General features: G+C 46.4%; 2 protein-coding genes and 1 non-coding gene across 5 annotated transcripts in view; 1 reads left to right on the top strand and 2 right to left on the bottom strand.

The window, feature by feature from the left end:
- The window catches only part of AP2B1 (adaptor related protein complex 2 subunit beta 1), an 81183-nt gene extending 64038 nt beyond the window's left edge, over positions 1-17145 (bottom strand). For 2 of the 3 annotated variants that reach the window (XM_026107243.2, XM_026107244.2), the window contains exons 1-5: positions 16998-17145; positions 12300-12357; positions 9560-9665; positions 8087-8222; positions 5996-6241 (exon numbers count right to left, since the gene is read on the bottom strand). In XM_026107243.2, the coding sequence (XP_025963028.2) occupies positions 5996-6241; positions 8087-8222; positions 9560-9665; positions 12300-12336 (525 nt within the window). In that variant the 5' untranslated portion in view covers positions 12337-12357; positions 16998-17145. The remainder of the gene's footprint in view (positions 1-5995; positions 6242-8086; positions 8223-9559; positions 9666-12299; positions 12358-16997) is intronic. The other variant, XM_064523366.1, reaches the window with a different exon arrangement.
- Positions 17126-24449, top strand: PEX12 (peroxisomal biogenesis factor 12). The gene is made up of 3 exons (XM_026107245.2): positions 17126-17398; positions 18331-18875; positions 19564-24449. Exons 1-3 carry the CDS (start codon positions 17273-17275, stop codon positions 19961-19963), a joined length of 1071 nt encoding a protein of 356 aa, XP_025963030.1. The 5' UTR covers positions 17126-17272; the 3' UTR covers positions 19964-24449.
- LOC112987431 (Z30 small nucleolar RNA) lies at positions 24019-24116 on the bottom strand. The gene has a single exon (XR_003260267.1). It is a non-coding gene; the product is annotated as a Z30 small nucleolar RNA (small nucleolar RNA).
- Positions 24450-26388: the final 1939 nt, after the last annotated feature.

Here is a 26388-nt window from a genome sequence, read left to right as displayed (position 1 = left end):
CTCAGCAAAGGCTTCATTTCTCAGCTTTATTACACAAACAAAGAAGGATAAAATTCCTGTGAAGTACACAGGGGAGGGCAGCCCAGCAGATAAGAGCTGTTGCTGTTTCCAAACAGACTCATATTTTAGGATATGCTCTCAGACAGACATACAGCTTGCCAGCTAGTAGGAAAGGAACAAAATGAGGGCCTTCTCCCTCTATAAGGTCATCCAACAAGCCCAAACATGCATCCTGAAGTTCTGACTGGCAAAAGGAACAAGGGGCTTGTAGCCACAGTAGGAGAGAGAACAAGAAAGTACGGTGATGTATATCAGCAGGTTTGTAGCCTAGTCCATGAGCTATGGAAACTCCATACTGCTGGAGGGGACTCTAATTAAATTAGCGTGGACTTAGCCACCTCTAGTTGTCTGAGTTCAACAGACTCTATTCTTAGTGCAAGTTATTAAATGCTAAAGAAAAAAAAAACAACAATAAAAACCCGGGCACAATGAAAGAATCTAATTACATATCCCATGCACTTGGTTTATTTACTAATCAACTTACGTGATCTCACTTTATTCCATATTGATTCACAACGGTATTCCTCCCAACAAACAGAATGCATAGATGGTGTTAAACGTGACATTATCTGGACACCATGTAACTGGTACGTCTACACAGCCCATGAAAACACAACAGCAAAACAGCCACCCCGTGAAAGCTTTGATCCAGGCAGCACTGGACGTCACAGTGACAAAGCAGTGGCACAGAACAGCAAAGGCAGCATGAGTTTGCCAAGGAGGCCAAGCACACGATCTGGTTGCTAACCTGCTTTTGTTATCTGTGTTATTGTACTCACAGCTATTGTTATCTGAGCTAGCCAGATTTAAAGCTAAATACAGCTATTCCTCCCCACACTGGTCTCATCACCACTGTGCAGACATACCCAGACTGCACAGTTATCACAGGCATTTCCACAGGAAGTTCACGTGGGCCCGGTCTGCTGCAGAATCTCTCTACTCAAATGAGAAGTCACTGGAAAAAAAATGCAAGTCTTTCAGTAGAAATGGATAACAAGTTATAGCTAATTTTATTCCTGAACCACGTCTCCTTATTGCTGTGACAAAAAAGAAATAACGCAATTCTTCCTGATAGAAGTGGCCTTGGAGAAAAACGTCTTTAAGAAAAAAAATAGATTTTGCAAACACATTTACTACTGTTATCAATTTACATCTGGAAGAATACAAAGATCTGTGTGTGGGGCAAGGGGAGGAAAAAGGTGGGAGACTAAACAGTATCCATTTGGGATGATCACACTGAACTCCTCTCACAAGCCATTTGCTTTTGGCACATGGGTGCCCTAGTCAAACCAGGACACTATTTGGTTAGGGATGGGAGAAGGGTGGGCAGAATGGGAGAGCCCTTAACCCAGAAAACTTACAATTCAAGCCTCCCTGTCAAATAGGTATCCATGTAGCAACTGCTGCCAGGGGTTTCAATCATCCAGTCCCTCCTATCTCACCGCAAGCCATGCCTGCACCCTGCAAGGAGCACCTTGTTATTCACTTAAGAACAGACAAATAAACAAATGAAAAGATCTCGCAGGCTGCTCTCGGCATCCAGAGCTGCCTTGTTTTAACAACTTGAGGAGAAACGCTCTTCCTCAAGTTTATCCTCTCGGTCTTTTGACATCAACTGAACTGAGGTCATGTGGAGAACACAGGTAGATTGACCACATAATTATTCTATGGATTAAGAATTACTCTAAGGGGTCAAGGAGTGAAAATCAAGATCAAGGAGAGAGAAAGGTTGTGCCATTCAAGTATTAAAAAACCAGTACGGCTTAAGATGGATTTCCACTTGTGTTTTTCCACTAATATTTACATTCCTGAGGAAAACCAAGAAGTGCAGTGATAAAAGCCAGAAGCGAACTAGTTACAAAATAAGGTGTCTAAGTAAACAGCCTGGGTTCTGCTTTAAACTGCTGCCATCTCGTGGTCTTGCTGTTCATCACCAGGGCTCGGAGTTTGCAATATTCCAGTGATGAGCGGATCAGTCTCTCATTAGGGACTGGGGACAAGACCAAAACTTCACGGAGCCCCTGGCCATCGACGGCTGTGCAACAGACCTGCCCTTCTCGCTTCCCTATTACCTACCGCGAATGCCGGGTGTGAAAGGTGTTCTACAGCAATCTGCCATCCTGTGAACCAGGAGTACAGAAAAATCCTAGGATATGATACTGAAATTGCATTTTATTTGAACAACAGGAGGATCAGGAGGAGGACATGCTTCCAGAGTTGCACTGTCTTGAAGCAAGACTGTCTTACCAGCAAGAAAAGCGCCTTATGGTAAGTCCAAAGCACACTGGAAGTCTGAAGCAGCCAGGCCTGAGCTTTATATTCATCCAAACCTGGTTCTGCAGAGCTTCGCATGAGGAAATGCACAGCCACAACTGGGAAGAGTCTGTCTTAAGATAGGTCTGGGAAGAAATAATGGTTCCCTTTAGGGGAAAAACTCTTTAGCAGATCCCAAGTGACAAAGGGCAGCCACAAGCTCTTTGTGACCATCTGTAAAATGCGATTAAAGGCCCCATTCAAAATCAAGCTTCCACAGTGTAACTACCCATTAACTGAACCACGCTCTTGTGTGCGTTATTGGCCCACTGCCTGCGCAAGGTAAGATATCTCAGGCATCCAGCTGACATACAGTAAGCCGCTAACCCATCTGATAGCTTGTCACATATATGACTCATTCTCCATTAAAAGCAATTAGAAGTTTGAGTTAATTCACACGGGACAAACGGCAAAGCTACCACAGTGATACTGCATAACAAGCTGGTGAACTAGCAGACTCAGGTTTTGGTCCTTTAATCACAACTAGAGCAAGCCCATCTGGAAGGATGCAATCCTGTTCAAAAGATCACTGGATCGCTGTAGTTGAATTAATGACAGACCCTGACAACCAAAAGCCCAGACAAGGGGAAACACCTCAATTTCTGCACATACAGCACCTTAAGAGAACTCCATAGCAATGCCCTGAATATCCCCAACCTCCAACATCTGTGTGATTCTATGATAATATGGTACTAGTTTAAAAAAATAAAATAAACCCCATGTTTCTATCAACATCATCCCCAACTTACTGCTGGACACCTTTACGATGAGGGTGATTTGGGCTGCTAGAAACATGCACCTTGATCTCTGTACAATTACAAGGCAATCAGTAAACTGCAGATGGAGTTGTTATTCTACACGGCACCCAGCTTGAATGGTTAGTGCTTGCTCACGTACCAGCGGTAGCCAATTACAAAATCACAATAAGATCCTTCTTGTAGGCTCTTTTTCAACAGGAGTTTTCTAGCTCCTGCCTAAAATCCTCATTTCCCACATGAGAGACTATTTGAGGATTTCCCATCTAAAAAACATTCTGCTTCATTAAGTGTCTGATGTTGCCTATTTCCACAAGTCACCAAAACAAGATTTATAATAATAAAAACATGAATGAGTTTAGATAACAAGTTGTAATAAGTTTGATGCACCATTTACAGAGGAATATGCAAGTAGGGATAGATGTATCTGTACCTTTCTTTTCATTATCCTTCTTCTGGTTTAATTACTGATACATTCATCTGCTTAATAAGAGCTTCCATGCAGGACTGCATTCCACCTGATCATGGAGAAATAGCTCACTAAATACTAGTTCATACAAAAACACAAGTTATTTGGCAAACATAACTCCTGGTTATCAGCAACGCCCACTTGAAGTTCCCACGGAGAAAGCAGCAGTGAGCTGGACAGTTTGACTAGGAAGACGAGTCTTTCAACCTTCGGTCAGGGTGGACAACAACTGCACTTTTGAGGCAACGACTGTGCCACAAAGCCACAAATTTCAAAGGAGACTGAAGCAATAAATTTACCAGAAGGAATGACTGTATCTACTAAAGAACTATAACCAGATTAAACTCTGTATAAAGTCAGGAGGTGTTAGAGCCCAAAAACTGATAAAAACTCTCCCCATCTGCCCTTAAAAAGCAAGAACGCAATGCCCTGTCTACAGTAAAACCTGAGAAATCAGTATATGGAACACCTGCCACACGATTCTCCCAAAGCCTGCAGATCTGAAACAAGCCACAGGCCTCTCCTCTTCATCACTATCACTCCTCCAAATTGCATTCTCCCTGCTGCGAATCCTCAGCTGCAGGTAGAGCAGATAAGTTTTACACAAGGCAGGTAGTGTGATCCTGTTGAGTTTCAGGAGCTGTAGGGCTGCAATTGATTACAACAGCCACAGAGGCTTTGCTGTCCCGGTCCATCCTCATTACCACCAGGGAGCTCGTTAGTTCTACTGATGTTTTATTAGGAATCCCTAGGCTGGTTTTGGTGGTTTATTTAGCAAATGGGGCATACACTGCCCTTCCATATTTCTCCCCTTCTCTCCATCCATTTATGTTAGTACTTAAGTTAATGTGCTTTTGAAATAGATACCATTGCTCTTGGAACAGCTGATGGTTCATTTACCAAAAGCTAGTTCTCGAGATCAATGAGCAGAAAGGGCAGACAAAATCTTATTAATTTCACCTCAAATACTGCCTTTCTTCAGCCAGAGCTCCTCAACTCACATCCACATGGCTGTAATCAGCAAAAGAAAATTAAGAAGTTGGAACCAAGCCTAGGAGAAGCACAGGTTATGTCACTGTCCACGGTACACTCCACTGCTGCCTGTAAGCCAGGGAAGGTCAGGGGCCAGCATTTAAGTGAAGCTAAAGCAGCCCAATCAAGTACTTTCAGAAGCTGTAAGACACACTCATCATCAAATTTAAAAAAGCAGGTGTTCTCCTTATGCCTCAAAATTGCCTAGATAGAGAGAGCATCTCCAAGTAGTCATCAATATTCATGCAGAAGCCTGGCATAATAAATTCAGGGAGGCATGCAAAGGGAACAGCTTGCAAAAGAGTCTGATACCAGAAGCAATAGGTGCCTATATCTTCTGGTTGGCATCGCTTCTCACAGACATGTTCCTGTGAAAGCCAGACACCTTCGGTTTTACTGTCTCTAAAAAGCCACAAGGAAAGCAATCAGCAGCCTTCAGTATCCTGCTAAAGGGGACGGTATCTTACCACCTGCACTTGATTTATTCAGAGCTGCCCAAAGACAGTTATAACAGGTCAGCAATTTGCTTTTCGTAGCTTGATTCATGCACTGTACAAAGAGCTGTCAGACCTATCCTAATAATGTTAAATGATGTCTTCAAGCAGAGTCAATCAGATATGTGCTCCAAAAGAAATACAAAGGAACAATCACATCCTTACACTCTGAGTTAAACCAAGTCACAGAAATATTCTTTCTTGCTAGAGTTACACTGATATCCATATGCTCACTGGATTCTGGTAGATCATAGGAAAAATATTGACTAAAAAGATTATGCAGTGCGGCACTTCAATCCATTGTCCACCATCCTTTAATTATAAATTAATAGTGGAAGAAGCCTGGTGTGGAAATAGGCCTTTCATCACCCTTGATGATGTACTGGTTTAGTAGGTAATTTACCCCGTGAAAGTCTAGAAAGGCTCCTGATCTCCACCTCTGCTCTGACAATTCATTTAACTTCATTAAAAACATAAGCATTGATTTTCTACAGTCATTATAGGCCAGTGGATTTATCTGGATTACTGACTGAAGTCATCAATCCGCTCATTCCAAGAAGAGCCAAAGCCCGCAGAAGGCAACAGCTACGAGCTGTCACCAAAGCAGTAGCATCAAAAAGAGCATTCCGCACCCTGCTCTTTGGACTTATCTGACCAGGAAGTGAAATTTTTGCTGCAGCACTCAAGACAGCATCTAAACAGGGAAAAGCTCAAACAGATCTAAGAACAGAAGCCACTTCTCTTCAGGAAATAACTGTTCTCTAACCAATACATTCATCGTGATGCATCAGTTGCAACTAAAAAACCTTCACGTTTTTGATTACCTGTGCATTACAAACACAAGCAATGTGTTGGAAGGACATATACGTTACCATGGGATTGGAGTCCGCAATCAGGTCACGCAGAGAGTCCAGGAATCCTTGGTCTTCCACCATCTGGGCATTGATATCATGCAGCTTTGCCACACAGACAGCTGCAGTCTTTCGTACGTAAGGATCTTCATCTTTCAGACACTTGCGAAGAGGCTCACACAAATACTCTGTGATCTTATCCACCCTGATGCATCCCATTGTACGGACTGCCAGAGCACGGATCAGAGGGTTTGGATCTTCACAGTCCTGCAAAGGGGAAGAATATGCAGTAAACAAACATGTACATCTAAACAACGATATCTTCCCTATAGCCAGAATTGGACTTTTCTGTTCTTGTGCCAAGCAAAAGGCTTTCTCTCTGATTACACACTAAAAAAGGGCATTTGTTTCCAATCAGGGATAAAAGGTAGAATTTACTGGTTCACAGAAACATTCTATACCATCTCAACATGTTTTCAGGATATAATAGCTTGCAAAATAGTAAAACTGTGATCTCAGTGACCCTTGGTTGACCACAGGCAAAGCTTTTTTCAACATGATCTAGCAGCCAAACCTAAAGTACAGCTAAGCTAGAGGCATCTCTCACCATCCAAAGGCTAGCCACAGGCAGCTTTCAGACAGAATGAAATGCTGTTTTCTAGCCTTTCTGGTTTAAGGGAGCATTAGAATACAATGGGAAAAGTGAGCAGTTAAACATAATGCAACAGTCATCAAGGCCAATTTTGCACAGGCTATCAGATCCAGACACAAGCATCCCCTACATTTGCAACATACGAAACACTAGCCAAAAGCATTTCAGTCTAGAGGTGCTTTTCTCACGAGAAAAAACAAGCAGAAGTGAATATAACAGTTTTTATCCTTCAGACATATCTAGTTTTCATACAATTACTTTAAAAATGAAGTAGCTTTTACAGCTAAACTTAGCCTATCACATCCAATCCATCTACAACTCAGCAAAATTCCTCCAAATTCAGTTTATAAAAGGATGGAGGCAGAATGACCCACAAAAGCATAAGGCTGCTTACCTTTCACTGTTTCCTATAGCTGTAAAACACCTGAATGCATCAATTTTAAAAGCATATGAGCGAAGTGACATATCTTACCAATGCATTCAACACCTTGAGCTGTGAATTGCATGTGAAATGCTGAGTTAGCACAGACAGTGCCGACACTTTCTCTTTACTAACACTTGTCCCTCATCTTGGCAGAAGGGACATCAGACATTTCCTTCCAGGGAAAAGCATGCAGCTGGAAAATATCAGGTCTGTTTGTTAGTCCATTCTAACAGAATTACACTTTGAAGAGATGATGTACAAGAAAATTCTTCCCAGAAGACTGCAGATGGAGGTAGGGGCATCTTCTTTACCCAAAAGAGCAGGCCATTCTCAGCCTAGGTACTCCTCACCTCTTTCAGTCTCAGACGCCACACTAGAAACTTAAAACATGATCAGATTTCCCAGTTTCTAGGAATTTGTCATGGTCTAGGAGTCTCAAACTTTTTCTAAGCATTGGGTTTTAACTTACATAATGTGAGACTGAAATAACATTTCCCAGATAAGGAGAGGCAATTTGATAACACAATTAAAGGCCATAGAGTGATCAGGCTGTTATTCTCCTCTGAACTGTCTTTCAGTTTCACCAGCCAGAGATAAAGGTGTTTCATATAGAGCTCCACCGAGGCATTCAAAGGAGAAGTGGATATCCGTATGACACAGATACTACAAAAGCTGAAAGACGAAGAATATACATTCTCTTGTCCAAGGACAGAAGCTGATCTTCAACAATGGTTAGTAAAACAACAGCAGCAGCTTTTCCTGGAGCAGGCTCCCTCAGAATCACTTACAGGGGGACTTAAGTCACCTCTCTGCAGTAACTAGTGGCAGCAAGTGAGAAATGAGCTGGCTCTCAGGAGTTGGCTAAATCCAACAAGTCTAGGTCTTAGTTCCTGCTCCTCTGCAAGCACCCCCAACCCAGAGACTCACATACAAAAGCAGAGACTACCAACAGCTCAGAAAGAGCTAACGGACAAAGGAGACAGGGTGGCAGCCACAGCACCAGACCATTTTCTGATGAGCCTTGAGAGCAAGTTACCTTCACAAAGCTGTTAACAGCCATAATGGCCATATCCGGCTGACTTTTGGCATAGTTCATCAGGTACAGGTACACCAGCTTCTTCAGCTCCAAGTTGTCAGTCTGCATGCAGTTCACAACATCTGGAAAGAGCGAGCTGGATAAAGTAGAGCGGAGTAAGAGGAGAGAAAAAGCAGTGAGATTACACTGTGAGCAAAGGGGATGGAGGAATATCAAGGAAGCCAGGCAATCTGGAATTCCACTATAATTATTCCACAGCCTAATAAGAGGTCATTTTCCTCCCAAAACAGTTTGCAATGGATTTTATAATAGTTTAATCATTTAATCTCTTCTAGGGCTATAATATAGGCCAGCGCCTGGAACAGGAAAAAAACAAATGCAATTTTCTAAAACTGTTGTAATTGTGGAGTTCACCGAACAAGAAAACTCTATCATGCCAGCCTTGGAAATTAACCAACAACAAAACAAAGATGCTTAAAAAAATGTTTTGATGATGCAGGACAACTGATTTACAATGAACCTGCCAAATTTCAGCCTAGTAAATTCTAAAGCCGTTAGGAGATTAAATACTGATAAACTGAGTTTCATTGAAATGTTAAGCAGCAACCTAAACAGCAGTGAAGAAGAAAGAAGGTGGCTGCACAGGACATCTGCAGCTCTCAGGTATGCTGTAGAGGTCTAAAGGTGAAGGTCAAGTGCTGCTGGCAAAAAATAAAAAATAAAAAAATATTTTCCCTCCCTCCAGTTGATCTGTTCCTTCATCCTTCATCAAGTCAAGATGCTAAATCTGCAACCTTGTATGAATTCCTCTGGCAACAGACCATACTGCCATGAATCCAGGATTACTGTGACTTTATGGCAGAATCCAGTAACAGAGGAAGCTGGAAGGGAGAAAGTGTTTACTCAAGCAAACCTCTCTGGTTGCTTCAAAGACGGCAAAAAATACTGGGACAGCTTTGCAGAAGGTAAATGTCCCTGTCCTTTAGCAACTGCAATGCAATCTCAAAGGCCCAGTTTTAAAAAAGACTCAGTTTAAAGTGTACCCTTACCTGCGATGGCATAAAATCATTTAAAAGAAATGCTTGGAATTATCTTCCCCAAACTAAAAACCTTGGCTAGCAAGACCAGAAAACACTGTCTATAACGACATCTAAAAATGGCTGAATTCTGGAAGGATTTTTAAATAAAAAGTGCTAAAAGGCACTTAGCCAAACTGGCACTGAGAAACCTGTTTTCTTTTGCTCTCTGTAGCAGAAAGGAGCTTGAAAAACGTGTGAATCAAGCACAGCATAGGCCAGGACACAGCCAGCCTCACTACCCAGCTTACTGAGATGAAGAACTTGGATCCTGGGACATAAGTGTCTCCTCTCTCCCTGTTGGGGAGCCTCCTAGAGAGACGTGTGCCTCTCACACCTCACCGAGGAGTCCAAGGAGAACCAGAGCTACTGCAGGTGAAAGAAAAGCAGCTTTTACCTGACATCCTTCCCCACAGTCATGGCTGCAATAACCTTTTTTACAGCTTCTTTCCTCTTCTCTTTCTTTTCATTGTTGAGTTCTGCCTTCAGTTCAAAAATCTCTCCTGGAAGAAGTGAAAACAGATTGAGACTCTTGGAAAAAGAAGGTCTGGCTTTAGGGATAGCTTGGAAGTGACCCAAATTCCTGCAGATGATTTGTGAGATTATGGAATGGGCTGGGGGAGGAAGGAGGGAGGGGAAGGAGAAGGAGAAGGAAGACCAACTCTTTTTCAATAGATAAAAACATATTCTTTGGCTCACATACAAACACAGATCCAAGTGCGATCAGAAATGAGGAAAAAATTATCTGGCTACAAAAAGGATGAAATGAAATGTGTTCAAACTTTCTCCCCACCCTACATACACATCCCCAAACTCTGCCTATGGTTACAGAAGCATCCTACACTGGCTACATGATGACAGAATTATTTACCCTGCAAAACTAGAAAACCACCCTGCAAGATGACCAAATTCACTTTGTGGTTTGCAAGGATTAGGCTGAAAAACAAGGATCTCCTCAAACAAGGAAGAAAAAGCAGTCTGCAGAGTTAACCTGCCTGACCATTTGAAAAGAAGTCCCAATAAACTCCCAGGGATGGTTTTTTCTCCCTTTTTCAGCCTGTTGCTCCCATAAAATTGGTACACTAACATACAGAAGCTGTGATACTTTATGGAGAGCTGTGACACGCTGAGAATGATGTGGATTATACCTTGCTAAATAAAAACTAAAAAATAAAAAAGAGAATTTTACAAAAAACACTATGTGCTGTATGCTCCCACCTCTAGAACATTAAACTATGTCACGGTAGTGTCTGTTTCTCAGCAGCTACTATTATATAACCAGGAAGAAAAGATACTTGGAGACACCAGATTAATGCCTGTAAGAAAAACTAAATCAGCTAGGAGTTTGCCCAGGCTTTTCTACTTTTGCTCATCATTGCTTGGCTTCCTGCAAGCACAATGAGGAAACAGCAGAAGGACAGACTAACACAGATGCCGTGGGATGCAGCAGCAGAAACAGGGAAGCATGGATTTAATCCAGTGGAACAAACTTCTTCCAGGCCAGAAAGACAGAAGTACTACTAACAAAAGCAGTAACACAGCTTGCCTGGATGCCAAGGTCACTCTGCAGTAATGGAAACAGTCTTTTCTCTGCTAATAATTCTTCCAAATATTATTGCGTGGAAAGTCAGCTCAGGCTGGATCACAAAAGTGGCAAAGCACATTTGCAATATAAAATAACAAGCACGTAAAACAGCTTATCAAGCCTGGTCCAGACAGAACAAGTGGTGTGAGAAGGATAACACTCCTAATGGGCGGACAGCTTCCTAAGAAGGATGGCAAGCAGTATTCCAACTAGAAGCCACAGACTAGGAAGGATGCATTACAAATATCAAAATATCTCCTACAAAATACATTCTAACCCCTGACCTTTGATTCCTACACACCAGTGCCATGTCTTCAGAGCAGCAGTATTAATTACTGAAGAGCCTGGCTCAAAAAGGCTAACAGGTACTTAGAAAGGAACGGAAGTTACTGTCTGAAGAGCAGAGTGGAGTGACCACCTGCCCAAGAGATGCAAGCCTTATTCACACCGAGATCATGCCCTGGAGCTTAGCTGAGCCAGTAGCGGCAGCTGCAGCATTCGGACCAAAGCTCATCAGTGCAGGCTGGCCTCTTGCAGCTATCCCAGAAAAATCTGCCTGCTTTAGGACTGAGCTTACAGAGAGAGGAGGTCCTTAGAAAGATGTGAACTGCGTTTGCCTAATTTACGAGCTTCATTCTGAAGCTTAATGAAACAAATAGATCAGCACTGTATTTCTTCCCCCACTGGTAAGCATTCCTCAGGGGCATTCAGCTATTCTGAAAAGGAGAGGCAAAAGTTAACATGAACCATTTTCCCTATCTGTTGGAGAAGGGATGAGCAATGCCATGTTCAAATTGCAGCCAATATGAGTTGAGATAAACAGTGGGGGGGTTTTTTGTTTGTTTTCAAAGAACCGGTTAGAAAAGAGATCTGCCTGGGCATTTTCAGTAGAACAAGTCCTGCCCTGGAATATATGAATGGGTTAAATAGCCCTAAAGATCGCTTCCAATCCTATTTTATAAACCTAAGGTATTTCAGAAGCACTTCCACTTTGAACAGCTACTGCGGTTTGCCCTGAGGTGCAACCACCACAGTTATGGTGAAGCCAAAGGAAAATCAAACGGAGCACAGAGAAAACAAAGAAATTTCATTGCAGTTTTGGAGGAGGCAGCAAGAGGAAATGCATGACCTTTGCTAACACTTGGTGTAGATACATATACACTTATAACAAATACTAATCTCTTTCAATCAACCTAGCCCTGTGATGCCCAACTGTGACACTGCCATCAGTCTTGAACTTGTTACCACATAATTAATCCTTTGTTTCTGGCCAGAACTGCATTCAAATGCCAATGTCTTGTTCTCTGAACCTTGAAAAAGGAGCAATTTAGGTCATTTTGTGCAATACAAAGCTGTACAATGCATCAGTTCTGTCTTCTGTCACCACGTGCCCTACTTTTGAAGTTTCACCCTAGATGATTAAGAGGAGAAACAGGGACAGAGCTAACAGAAAATTACAAATTCTTCTGCAGGCAGTTAAAAAAAGCTGTGTAAAAATAGCCACCCACCACTCCCAGGAACCTCCAATCCACTGCACTCGTTTAACACTAACCTTTTTTATTGGTTGTGAAGTACTTGGAGTCCGTCATGGTTCCAGTTCCTTAGAACACCTGAAAGAGGGAACAAGCAGTCAAACAGCATTCAGAGCTGACAACACCCGGCTTGCAAGCCCAGAACTCGGAGGAACAACACTTGGTGAGAGCATCTAACGTAAGGAAAGCAGAAAGTGTTTTACATCACACACACAAGTTTCACAATCTTCGTTCTGTACCAGATGTTGTTATTACTTGGGAAACCCATGGATTTAAAGGGTTCAAATGAACAGTGTCAGTGAAAATAAAACCACCTATTGTGGATAGACTAGAAAAGCAGCAGTGCCCACCCCAGCTTTCTAATTTTTAATTGTGGAAGGAGAAAGACCATTTTTAACTGCTTATCATGAGGAGATCTTGACATGTTCTGCAGCTGTCTTTCCCCCGAGTAAACAATTTCATTTTCCCAAAAAAGCAGTGCACATTTAATATCTCCACTGGAAGTGAGAAGTCCATGTTTCAGACAAAGGAAACTGTCAACTCCCCCTAACGATACATTTTTATGTTGCATCTTGACAGAAAGAGCAATTAACCCTACTTGCACTACCCACCCAGAGGCCCTTTGATTTTTTCCCCTTTTGTTCTTCCTAAACCCTGGGAAATGCAAAACACTTTTTTGAAAAGCAAGGCCATTACTTTTCAGTTCTCTCAAGCTTGAAATTGAAATCTTCCTTTGCCAAGATCTTACATCCCACCTCCAACACACACGAGCCTATTAGTTCTGTGGTGCACTGCATTTTTGCAGACAGAACTGAAAAATGCCTTTGGGCCAGCAAAGTGCTTAACAGAGCCGTGAGAAAGGTCCCACCAGCACTTTTCTTGCACCACAAAACCAAATTATTAATACTTAGATTACAGTGATTGTCCAAACACAGCGGAGAGCCATCATTTCATTTTTGCAGTTGCCAGCTCTGTGACAAACATGACTCAAACAATTGCAAGTATTGGCTGAAAAACAAGCACAGGAGTGGGCAATTTTACTGTTTTTGATGATACAGTCTGCATCGTGGCTAAAGATCTGTATCCCCCAAAACTATCCAAAACATGCTTCTTCCTACCTTTTTATTTCTTTACCTGTTTTTTGCCTAACTCCCCTTCTCTTCTAGATACTGCTATTACCTTTAAACGTTACGAGCAAAGAAGTGAGTCATATTTTCCCTAAACGCTGCTGCCTGTTTGTCTCCAATCCTCTGGGGCCTTGCTGGCTCAACAACAAAAGGACAAGCTTAGCTCTGAGCTCCGAGATGCTGCCCAGCACTGGAACTAGATGCTGTTTCTTAACGCTTTTCTTCCTCATCCTTTAACCAGCCCCAACACCACTATCAGTCTTTTTTTCTGGCCACCTAAATCATTTTAATACCTCAGGAGTTAACTTCACATGCGCAGCAGGGGAAGGGTGATGGCAGTTTCCATCACCTTTAATGTGCTCTACAGGGTTGAACACAGAGCAGTTGTGATCTTGTCCAGCTGCCAAGAAAGCAGGAGAGAAACAGAACCTGTTGCTTCGCCCAGCTCCTGGAGCTCCTGCCTGCCCGGGGCCTGCTGGCCACCCCTCCTCATCCCAGTGAGGCAGCATTGCTCAGACCGGCTCGATTTCACCCCTTTTCTGCTCCTGCCAAGCTGGAGAGCAAACGATGCCTGGGGACAGCCCTGGAAGTGCACGTGGCCTGCAAGAGAGGCTTCCCCTCCTCGAACAGAGGCTGGGTTGGGAAGGCTACACGAGCCACGACGTAACACAGTAATCGTTCCAACAAAGTCACAGCAGCCCAGCAGAGGAGGCTGCCGGGGGTCTTGTTTTACAACTAAAAAAGCAGCCTCGTTTCAGCAGCACTGTGATTGCTGACACAGAGTGCTTCGGATTTGAGCCTAGCTCAAGGGATGACTTAAATGTTTTCATCTACCAGAATATTTGGCATGATGCCATGCAAAAGGGATTCAATATAGTCTCACTGCACTTTGGTCTGGTTGCATTATAGGAGCCTTTATCTGCCTGGGTCAGACCTAGCTGAGCTCATCTGATACTGCTTTAACAGTGACCAATAGCAGATTACACAGAAAATCCAGGGGGAAAGAAAAAAAAACAACACACATTGCCCAGCTGTATAAAGCTACACAGAAGAACCCTTGCTGAATTTCATAGATGATACTTATACTCAAAAGCAGGATATTTCACTGTCTTTCTAACTTCAGATCACACACTTGGAAACATGGAATAATCATAAAAACACTCAGACTTCAAACAAGGCTAACTACAGTACCCGTCTTCACAACCTCTGCTCTGATAAATGTAAAACAAGATTCAATTTATCTCAGTAAGAAACACAACTACTATATTCCAAGTGCAAAATTGGAGAAAGCTCTTCTTCCACAGGTACATGGATTTCTGTCTCGCGTATGCCATAGCTTGCTTCACACGTCGTTAAGAGACAGCTTGGTAGCAGCACTGAATATAATCTACTGAGCAAACTCCTCATAGTTTACAGCAAGTCCCAGATGAAGGCCAAAAACAAAGAGCAGCAGATTTACAAACAGCAATGTTTTAAATAACTCAAGAAAAATGCCGGCTTCTTGTGCACAAATTAAATTTGAAGAGAGTAGAGACAACTTACAGCCAGGCCAAAAACATCCTCATGTTTTTAGAGAAAATCTAAGCTAGACTGTCCTTGCCTTCCTGTTGTTCTGTGTCCAACCAACACCCACTAAAGCGAAAACACATTAAAGGTGTTCAAGCCGACAGCCAAAGGGTCCTATTCCGCCCCCCACTTCCTCCCCCAAAAAGCAAGAGATGAAGCAGAGGAATTCCTCCAGAAGCTCTGGCAATGGTTAATGCTTTAAGCATTAGCTTGACATTTAAATTTAGACTGAACCAAAAATATGACTCAATGAGAAGACTAAGGAACATCATAACCAGAAACATCAGCAGCTTCAGTCTAAAACTACAGAGAAAACTGAATCCTGCAGCTGACCAGCACTAGCTTTGCCCTGCGCAGCATTCGAATGACAGCCTGGCCGGAGCTCGATACCACTGACTTCACGCAGAGGTAAACAGGACCGTGGCAGGTTTAAGGTCTCAACTCAGAGTTAATCTAAGCACTCCAGCATTGGAACAGTCTTGTGTTGAACCCCTAAAGCTCTAATGTGATCCCCAGTTTAACGAGACTTATACAGCAGCTGGTGCCCATTTCTTATCTACACGTGCTTCGCTCTACAAAACCTCTAGGGTACGTGTGTGATAGCCCAGTGTGGCTCAGGGCGGCCGGGGCACCAGGAGCAAATGGAGCAGCTGAACACAGATGGCAAGAGGGAGAGCTTGCCTCGGCTTTAGAGGCCCGCGGCCCTAAGAGCATGTGCCAGCAGCAGGCAATCCATCCCCTCCCGAGGAGCGAGGGCACCACCACCCCCAGGTCTTTGGTGCTCCTCATCCCATTCCCAAGTGTTTCGTGCTTCCTATCATCTCCTTGCTCCTCAGACCCTATCTCCCCAACTCCAGGACTGGCTTTGCCCCCAGCCCCTCCACCCCTACCCCCACCTGATTTCACATCCCTCCCACCATCAGCGTGCAGCCGGACCCCCAATCCCTCCACCAGCACCAGGTCCACCCCCACCCCAGCACCCACCAGGAGTAACACCCACCCTCTTCCCAGGATCCCCGCCCCCTCGAGCCTGCTGCTCACCAGCCTTCTCTCCTCCGCAGCATCCCCCATCCCACACCTCTCCCAGTCCCCCCCTCAGTTACGGGTGCATCCCACCCCTGCCCCCAGCCCCTTTTTCCCAGTGCTCCCAGCTCCAGCAGCACACCCACCACCCCATGTCTACCCAGTCCCCCAGGGCCCCTTGCCAGGAGCCCGACTCTTGCTCCCCAGTGCTCATCCCTGTCCAGACCTGTCACTGTCCCAGTAATTCACTCCCCAACTCCCATCCCAACTCCTCTCCCCAGTCCCACCAACCCCTATCACTACCCAGTCCCCCAGCACCCCATCCCTGCCCAGTTTCCCACCGCAGTACCCCTATGCCTCACCCCTCATCCCCCCATCCCTGCCCCCCCCCACCCCCTAGTCCTCCCAGCTCCAGCACTCCCCTCCCAGCCTGTCCTGTCCTGGGCCTCCTCCCGGGCCCCAGATCTCACCCCAGCCCTGCCCAGTCCCCCCCAGTACTGACCCTCCACCACCCAAGCCCCACCCCCAGCACCCATCCCTCCTCCTCGTCCCCCCAGGGCCCCCTTCTGGGACTCATCCCTACCCCTTCCCAGTCCTCCCAGTGCTCCCTTTCAGTGCCCCAGCAGTCTCCACCCCAGGGCCCCCCCACCCAGTACCCTCATCCCATCCCAGTGCCCTTTCCCAGTGCCCCCCACCGCCTCCCAGTTTCACCTCCCAGTGCCTCCACCGCCTCTCAGTACCCCCTTCCAGTGCCCCTACCCTTTTCCAGTGCCCCCTCCCAGCGCTCCCCACCGCCTCCCAGTTTCTCCTCCCAGGGCCTTCACCCCTTTCCAGTGCCCCCTCCCAGTGCCCCCCACCGCCTCCCAGGTCCCCCTGGGGAACGGATGCCTCCATCGCCTCCCAGTTTCCCTTCCCAGTGCTCCCCAACCCCTCCCAGTTTCCCCTCCCAGTCCCCCCCCCACTGCCTCCCAGTGCCCCAGCACTCGCCCCCGCCCCACTCACGGCGGCGGGCGGCGACGGACACACCGGCTGCGGGGGCGGGGGCGGCCGCGGCGGAAGCGGAAGCGGAGCGGAACAGCCAGGAGGACTCGCGAGGAGCGAGAATCAACCCTCCCCCCGCCTAGAGCGGCCGCGCCCCTGACACCATAGAGGGGCGCGAGGCGGAGACAGAGCGCCGCCGCGCCCCGCTTCCGGGCGCGGGGCCCGAGGCCGCCCCGCGCCGCCACCGGCAGAGCGCGCGGGGGCCGCCAGCTCCCCCTGCCGGCGACGGCGGCGCCATGGCGGAGCTCGGGGCCCACCTCACGGCCGCCCCGGCCGGCGACGACAGGCCCTCCATCTTCGAGGCGGTGGCGCAGGACAGCCTGATGGCCGCCGTGAAGCCCGCCCTGCAGCACCTGGCCAAGGTAAGGGCCTGGCGCGGGGGGGCTCGGCAGGGCTGTCGCCTTGCGGCCCCCGGGCCCGTTTTCCACAAAATGGTTGTTCTCCATGAAATGGCTGTTTTCCGTGAAATGGCAGACAACACGCGCTTTGCCCAGAGGACAAGAGGGAGATGTTGGCGGTGGTGGGTTTGGTGTGTGGCTGGAAGAGTTCGTTACCGGGCGACACGCTGCTCCCGTGTGTAAGCAGACCCGTCGCACCATCGTGGCGCACGGGTCGTGGTGTCGTAGGCGATACGAGGAGACGCTGGGCGTCCTCCCTCTGCGTCTACAGCGCCTCTCTCCGAAAAACAAGTCCCATCAGTATTGTTTCTCGTTTCTCTTGTGCTCTTCAAAAACTGCATTCTGGAAGCTGTCTTCAAATCGCCTGGCAAGTGTTAATCACCTTTCTCAACAGTTGTGTTGTGGGGAAGTTGCCTAGAGAAGACTGAGAAGGGTTACGTGGCCTGTTCGAGAGGGTAGCTTAAGTGCAGGACAAGCAGTCTGCGCAGAGGGTGCAGATTGATCCACACTCCCTCTGCCCTTGATTCAACCAAGCCAGAGTCAAGATGGAAACTGGAGTTGGCTTGTGTCCCGTTGACTCAGAGAGCTCGGCTGCATTCATGTGTACTCGGGGAGGCATGCATTTAGCAGGGACAGGTAATGTAGATAGTGAATATTTGACAGTGAATGCTTTGAGGGGAAACTGCTACACAGAGAGAACCTAGAAAGGTTGAACACCGTTCTCTTGGCTGAGCTTTCCATCACCACGATTCACATCTGGTCACAGTCGTAAGCCAGCACAGCAGTTTTGACCTACCCAACTCACTTTCTGAACTGCAGGTATAGGTTATAGTTACTGTAATTTAGTATGTGTCTCCACCACCAGCTCCTTAACCACTTTATGCCCCTTTCAATAGGTGCTTGCTGAGTCTAATCCTGCCCGATATGGCTTCCTCTGGCGTTGGCTTGATGAGATCTACATCCTCCTGGATTTACTGCTCCAGCAGCAATATCTGGCCAGGTGCAGTGCCTCTTTTTCTGAAAACTTCTATGGCTTAAAGCGGGTAGCAATAGGAGACGGCAAGCAACAAGCGCTGGCCAGTGCTGGCCTGCCAAAGCAGCAGCACTGGAAGTCTCTCCTTTTGCTTGTTCTTGTTCCTTACCTGAAAGGAAAGCTAGAGAAACTGGTGTCCAGTCTAAGGGAAGAGGATGAGTACTCCATCCACCCTCCCTCATCATCCTGGAAGCGCTTTTATAGAGCCTTTCTAGCCGCCTATCCATTTGTAAACATGGCCTGGGAGGGCTGGTTTCTTATCCAGCAACTGTGCTATATCCTCGGGAAAGCTCAGCATCATTCGCCCATGCTGCGGCTGGCTGGTGTTCGCCTGGTGAGACTGACTGCAGATGATATCCAGGCCTTGGAGAAGAAATTTGCAGCAGCCGCCCCGAGCCAGGCACACAGGTACATTAGAACATGTCTTAGCAGCTACTGGCTAGGGGTGCTGTGGGTGGGTCGATGAAGAGGCAATGCCACACGGTGAAACTGTGGTGTTCTCCAGAAAGTCTTCAAGATGAAGTTTTCATGTGGCAAAACTCTGGTCCAATTCCAAAAGGTAATGTCATGATAATAAGTATAAATAAGGAAAAAGGTAATAGGGATTAGTTTCACAGGAGATTTTGGTAATAAAATCGGAATGCTTTTTTGGCACTCCAGCCAATCTGTAGCTGCACTTTTCTACCAAGGGAAGCAGACTGTACCCATTTTGATAAAAAAGGACTGAAACTTAGCCACTTGATTTTCCTGAGCAACAACTAACCATGACCACATTTAATGTCCTGTAAAATGATGGTCCCCAAGCGAAATATTCTGTAATCCAGGTCCCCTCAAGCCAAACTCTTCCGATTTAGACTTCTGAAAAAAATGACTTGAAATTTTCCCGAAGATCCTACGCTCTTCTTAAATCACAAAGAATCTGCGAGAAACATCCTAGCAGATGCCTCATGACAAACATGGGACATGTTAACAAAGTTATTTAGCATTAAGAAGCTGTATACAGCAGTAACTTACCCCAAATCTTTTTTGCCTTGGTTTGCAGAGGGATGAGTGTGCAGTACTGATAATTTCTCCATACCTTCTCTCCCTGCTACAGCATTAAAACACAAGTCCAGTCAGCAATGAAGAAAGCATTGGATGGCATTGCTTTCTCCCTGTCCACCGGGTTGTCTGTTGGTGTATTCTTCCTTCAGTTCCTGGACTGGTGGTACTCCTCGGAAAACCAAGAGACCATCAAATCTCTGACAGCGCTCCCTACTCCTCCACCGCCAGTGCATCTTGACCACGGGGTGGACTCAGCTCTGTTACCTAAATTGAAGACCATGTGCCCGCTGTGCCGCAAAATTCGAGCCAATGCCACGGTCCTGTCCACGTCTGGCTATGTATTTTGCTACCGCTGCGTGTATAATTATGTGAAGACTCACCAACGATGCCCAATCACAGGCTATGCCACAGAGCTACAGCACCTTGTCAAACTGTATTCCCCTGAGAGCTGAAAGGCCTGCTCCGTGCTCTCACAGAGCTGCATCTCTGAGACTAAGCAGCAGGGCCACTGGGTAGCGGTGAGCCTGAATTTGCCCCTTCTGAGTCCTCAAGACCACTATCGACCATTACAACTTTTAAGTGATCTCTAAAGCTCCTTTGAGCCCTGCAGCACATTACAGAGTTTTGCTGCCTTGGTAAAATTTGGTAAGGCTCTCCCTCTTGTTTTTTAGCCATACAACATCCCATGACAAAGCTCCAGAGGGGTTAGACTGTCATGATCTGTCAGTCAGCATAGAAATGCCTCTGAAGGCAAACTCAGTGGGAGGAAACAATGATTTGGATAATAAGAATGCAGATGTGAAGACCAAAGAGCACTGCTGGCAAAAGGCCTGCTGGAGGGCATGGCCAGCAAATTGGAGAGCTACAAAAAAAAAAAAAAAACGGCCCAGGCAAGCTTTGGCAGCTTCGCAGACTCTAGTACTGCCTGGGGCAGGCTCTGGCACTAGTGCCTCCTAAAGAGGCAGAGACAGGCTTAGATCTCTTCTCCGATCATGGTGTTTTTAAGAGTCTCCATGCCTTTTCAGGCTACTCACCTCTGAATTAATGAGAACATTACACCTCTAATTCCCATCAACAGTTCTAAATTAAGATTTTGGCTCTTTAAAGGAACGAGGGGTGATGTGTACAAACACTGATACAAAACCACAGGGGAGGAACACAAACCAGATTAAAGTAGCAATTGTGCCAGTTCATGAGATTTTTTTTTGTTATTGTTAAATGTGTCCTCAAATCTGTCCTTACCTGCTTTTGTAAAGCAAAATTCTTTCTTGATTTAGCACCCAACTGCATTTGTTTTTTTCCTAATGTTTGGAAAACAAAGTTTACTCCTCTGGGGTCTTTATTTGCACAATGGGGACTAGACTAAAGCTGCTTTTATTTTTGCAGATGATGATCATGGCTATAAGATTGGTATTTTGCAGGCTGAGAATTTTTAATGTCTGTGTTTGAATTTAGTATTACATTGCAGTTATTCCAGTCCCAGTCTAAACTGATCATGTAGCACATTCATACCACAATGAAGCATGTCCTTTCATTGAACAGGGGAGAAAGGAAGTGTGCATGATGTTATGGGTGCTCCTTGCTGCAGACCACTGAGTGATCAGACACATGATTTTTCCTCGATGGAAGGTTAATTTTCTTGACTCAGCTCTAGGGAGCAGCAGTTAGCTACTCCAGACATCATAGTGACACTGCCTATAGAATATGAAGCAAAGTTTGCTGTGCAGAGTATATGGTCTTTCCAGATTGAGAGATATGCTCTAACATTTAATTCATAAACCAGTAATCTCATTTTACCCCCATTTTCCCTGCTTCATAAGACAGAAATCGATAAAATCCTCCCTCATCTGTGAGCAAGATAACAAGTGTATTGAATAAGCTGGAAAAATACAATAACTTGTATCCTCCCAAAGGTCCTCTTAAAAAAAAAAAACGAAAAAAAAAAAACTTTTCTAACAAATGAGATGGGTCCCCAATGCTTGTCTTATTATTTCTATACAACTGCCAGCCCCTTCTACCTCTGCAGCTATGGGATAAGAACAAAGACTGTCACATTTTTCTTCCCTCCAGTAGTTATGGGACCAATAAAAAGATACCTCTTTTCCTTTAGAAACCTGTTAAGAGTACACACATCTTACTGGAAAAGAAATCACATCCAATGCAAGATTTTCTGAGATTTTAAATCACTTTTAATATAGCTGGCTTTGGGCCTGATATTAACTCATACCACTTGCTACATCAGTTTTGCTTCATACACTGAGATTATCATCTCTAATGAAAGGCTAGTATCCAAGATGCTCCATTGTTGCTACCTGGTCTTAAAATAACCAGTCTGATTATACAGACATGGCGCTGGCTGTCCCATTAACTCCAGTGCAACTGCTCATTTAATAAGAGCTGCAGGATTTGAGTGACTATTCAGTTTTAGGATAGGTTTGTTTTCCTTTGGTCCTTCCTATACTTTGCAAATTCTCTCTCTATTGCTCAGTGAGAAGCTGGGCAAGCAGATAATGATCGACCTCAGAGACACAGGACAGAAGAGTGACTGATGCAGACTTACCTGCCAGCATGGTAGATCTTTTGGGCAGGATTCTCAGCCTCCTCCCCTCTAATCCAGGATTTACTAGTAACTAGTGGCCAGCACAGCCCCGTTCCCTGCACTCATGCTGCTCCAGGGCCAATACACCTCATTCTCTCATGGTTAATAGCTGTTTCCCTCCCCAGAGTGGCCACTGGATGTCATCCTGTTGGGCTCTGGCTGCCTTCCATTCCGCCTCCCTCCTCCACCATACTGTACAATGCTGAATTCCTGCCAAACTGAGATTTGGCCAACTCCACGGCAGCTCTGGGACCTGCTCTGAACCACCCACATCTAAGCTTCACAGTTTAGGACAGCTGTAATTATTCTTTTGAATGTTAAATTGCTCTTTAAAGCCTATCTGACTAACAGGCATTAAGTCCACAATGGTGACAGACTTGGCAGTTACCTGGCAGATTTTATTAGTGTTCCTGCAGGTGGCTGCAAGCAGCATGGATTTGACTGATTCTGCTAACTGGCCTGTCCTGAGTAGCCAAATACCTATCTGTCACATTAAGTTAGCTGCTCTAAACAATGCTACGAAATGAAACCAATTCGTATTACACAAACATCCCCTTTATCTACTTTGTACAGTGTAATAGTACTGTTAAAGCCACGATGGTATCAAGACATACAAGCAAAGACTTGTTAAGGAAAGAAATACTCTTTATTATACCAGTCTTCAGATTTACATACCAATTGTGAGTGCTATACACTCATGTATCATATATATGCTCAGGAAGCTTTGTTCTGTTGCTTAATAGAATTACTTCAACATTAACAGTGGCACTGGAGTTACCTAATACATCACTGTCATAACTTGACTTTTCAAGTGTTTTAAAAGATGTTTAATGAAGCTAACCCACATTCACAACTCAGTCACTGTTCAAAAAATGGGTGCATTAACAACTGAGTTGCTTTCCCTACTTCCTTAACAGAAACTGCATGCCTCTCTTGCTAAGAGAGAACCACCGTATCTATTCTCCTAGATTTGATAAAAACAAAACCCCCCACGTAACATACACATCCCCCCATAGAAGCTTCCCTCTCCACGCAAGTGAGAAATGAATGTAAAGCTGTTACTGAGACCTAGAAGAAAATGAAAACAGGATTAGAGAACACCCCCATATCTTCTCTTGCACCTGCTTATGAGCACAGCCTTTTTGGCCAGTAAAAGGGCTGCACCTTACCCTTACACAGGCCCATGTGCTTCTGTTTGTCCAACCCCTCACTAATTGCAAACTATCGAGTCAAACATCCAGGTGATACTGATGGCTTGGTACTGATAGTTGGTTTACTAACATGTAGTATATACCATCTCCTGTGAAGAGCTGTGGGGAATGCTTGCTTACTGCATTTTTGTCAATACCTGAATTTCAATGTCCTCTGCCCTATCAGAAGGGAAGCAGCCATGCTACCCCGCTGCCAGGCCCTCCCATCTCTTATCTGACATGCAGCCTGACAGAGAGCAGAGCACCAGAGCTAGACCCAACGGCACAGCTCACTTCTAAAAATACTCCTGTCTCAGTGCTCGCCATCACTAGATGATAATACAGCTGAACCAAATGGTAATGAGGTCTCTACAGGATAACCTGCATTTTGCAGAGTCTGCATTGCATTTACAAATGGAAAATACAATGGCACAACATCTGGAGTTTGGTAAAACACATCCCACACGTGGGAGAGAAACCAAGAACCCCCCGTCACAGCAAGCTCAGTACTAAAACCAGTGTTGCAGCAAGATACAGAAGTCCAAACAAGTATTTGCACAACTCACTTTTCAAATCAAGGCTGAACTTTTTTCTGCTGCTAAAAAAATCTGCTAAAAAGGTCATAATATTTTTCACTACTTTTAAGAGCTGCATCAAACACTTTCAAGAAACAGCAAAGTTTCTTTTCATCCAAGCCCTAGATGAACTTAACCTAAATAAGCTCAGAGAGAAGATTACATGATCATGCCCTGGTCAGAGCAAAGACACAGAGTCTCAGCAATACCAGTTCAGATAATACTTCACTCATCATTGCTTTGGGCAAATCTCATTTCTATTCTCAACTCTGTTCTCAACACTGTTCTCAAGTCAGGAACCAGAAAAGTATTCTCAGGGGAGAAAAAAAAATAAAACAACAAACATAACTGGTTCTGGGTTGATTCTTTTCAGGATCAAATGGTTTTCTACAGGACAGACTTCTCTGAAATAAATTAAAAACTGACCCTTGCTAGATAAGACAGGAGTAGCAATTACGAGATGTAAAAACAGAACCCCTAATTGCTATTTCTACCTTACTGTACTCTTCTCTGCACAGCAGCACTGAGGAGGTGGTACTTTGCATGATCAATAAAGATGGATTCTCCACCTAGAGCTTGTGTGTTCGGTTGTGTGTGTGACAGAGCTATGCTGGCAGAGTAACCCAGGTGAAAACTCACCATTTCTCCTTCCGAAACAACATTAACTAAGCCAGAGAAAGCACTTTTTTTCCTCCTGACACACCTGTATCCACAGGTCCCTTTTACCTCTCACAAAAGTGAGATACAGGAAGCTGTTTTATGCTCCACGCTCTCCTATGAATTTGGAGCACCTTTTTTCTCCTTATCACTTCCTAATGCTACAGATAATAAGGAGATGAAGCACATTTAGCAGGAGAGCAAGGGAAGGGAGGAAGGTGACATATTTGTTAAAACCAAACCGGACATCAGGAAGACCAGCCACGAGCTGGGATGTCAGGGAGAGCCAGAACCAGGCAAAACAGGAGGAAAAAAACCTGCCCTACTTACAAGCATTGCTGAAGTCAGTGATTCTCCCAGAGTCCAGAGGCCTGGCTCAGTGTGACACTTCCCTCAAGCCACTCATTTACACCCTACTTCCCACCTCCAACCATGCACCCCCAAATCCTCTCCCCTGCATGCCAACCCCATCCCCTTCCCCTGTAAATGAATCTCATGCCTTGCACCAGCTATATCCTCTTATATCCCCTCCCAAATCTTCTCTGCCTGCACCCACCACCTCTGCAGTCCTTCGATCTCTCCAAATCCCATGCGCCCCCAGACTCCCCATCTCTGCACCCTTCACATCCCCCTGCACCCCCATCAGTCCCATCCCTGCCCCCCATCCTCTGCCCCCACACCCCCCAGACCCTCATCCACGCTGCCTTTCCAGATCCCACGCACCCCACAACACCCTGGTCCCCCAACCCTCAGACCACCTGCACCCATCGCCCCTCTAGACCCCTCTGGCAACCAGACCCTTTAGTGCTGCCACCCCAGGTCCCCAGTACCCCTCATCCCCTTCCCACCCCAGCCCCCCCATCCTCTAAATCCACCCCCCATCTCCCAGCCCCCCTCAGATCTACCCCTTGCCCCCAAGCCCCACCCATCCATCTCCCAGCCCCCTTCCACCCTCCCAGCACCCCTCAGATCTACCCCTTCCCGCCAGCCCCCCCATCTCCCAGGCCCCTGCACCCCCAGCACCCCTCAGACCTACCCCTTGCCCCCAGGCCCCCCCACCCCTATCTCCCAGGCCCCTTCCACCCTCAGCCCCCCTCAGATCTACCCCTTCCCCCCAGACACCCCATCTCCCAGCCCCCTTCCACCCCCAGCACCCCTCAGATCTACCCCTTGCCCTCAGCACCCCCATCTCCCAGCCCGCTTCCACCCCCAGCCCCCCTCAGATCTACCCCTTCCCCCCAGATCCCCCCACCCCCATCTCCCAGCCCCCTTCCGCCCCCAGCCTCCCTCAGATCCACCCCTTCCCCTCAGCCTCCCACATCTCCCAGCCCCCCTTCCACCCCCCAGGCCCCCCCTCGTCCACCCCTCAGGCCGCTGCACCCTCAGCACCCCTCAGATTTACTCCCCCCCGCACCCTCAGCCCCCCTCCATCCCTCAGATCTACTCCTTTCCCCCCCCCCCCCCGAGCCCCAGCCCCCCCCCAACCCCGCCAGCTCCGCGCACGTCCCCGCTCACCCAGGCCCAGCCGCGCAGGGGCGGGGCTGCCCGCCTTCCCCGCCCCCCAGAGGCCAAGGGCCAATAGCGACGCGCGGCCCTGCCGGCGGACCGCGGCACGAGGGTGGGGGAAGGCCAATAGGAGAGCGCGCGGCGGCGCGCGGCGAGGCGGAAGCGTTTCCCGCCCTGAGCGGCCTGGCGCGGCCCCGAGGTGGGGGGGGGGGGGGGCGCTGGGGCAGGGCGTGTCCCTGGGAAGCCGGCGCCATTTTGCTTTCTCCCTCCGCTTAGTGGCCGGGCCCTGGTGGGAATACAGGCAGGAATATACTCCCATATGCAGTGGCAATAAGCACCCGGCTCGGGCT

The sequence above is a fragment of the Dromaius novaehollandiae genome, chromosome 19, assembly GCF_036370855.1.
Source record: "Dromaius novaehollandiae isolate bDroNov1 chromosome 19, bDroNov1.hap1, whole genome shotgun sequence".
Classification (NCBI taxonomy): Eukaryota; Metazoa; Chordata; class Aves; order Casuariiformes; family Dromaiidae; genus Dromaius; species Dromaius novaehollandiae.
This window is presented reverse-complemented; position numbering and strand designations above follow the sequence as displayed.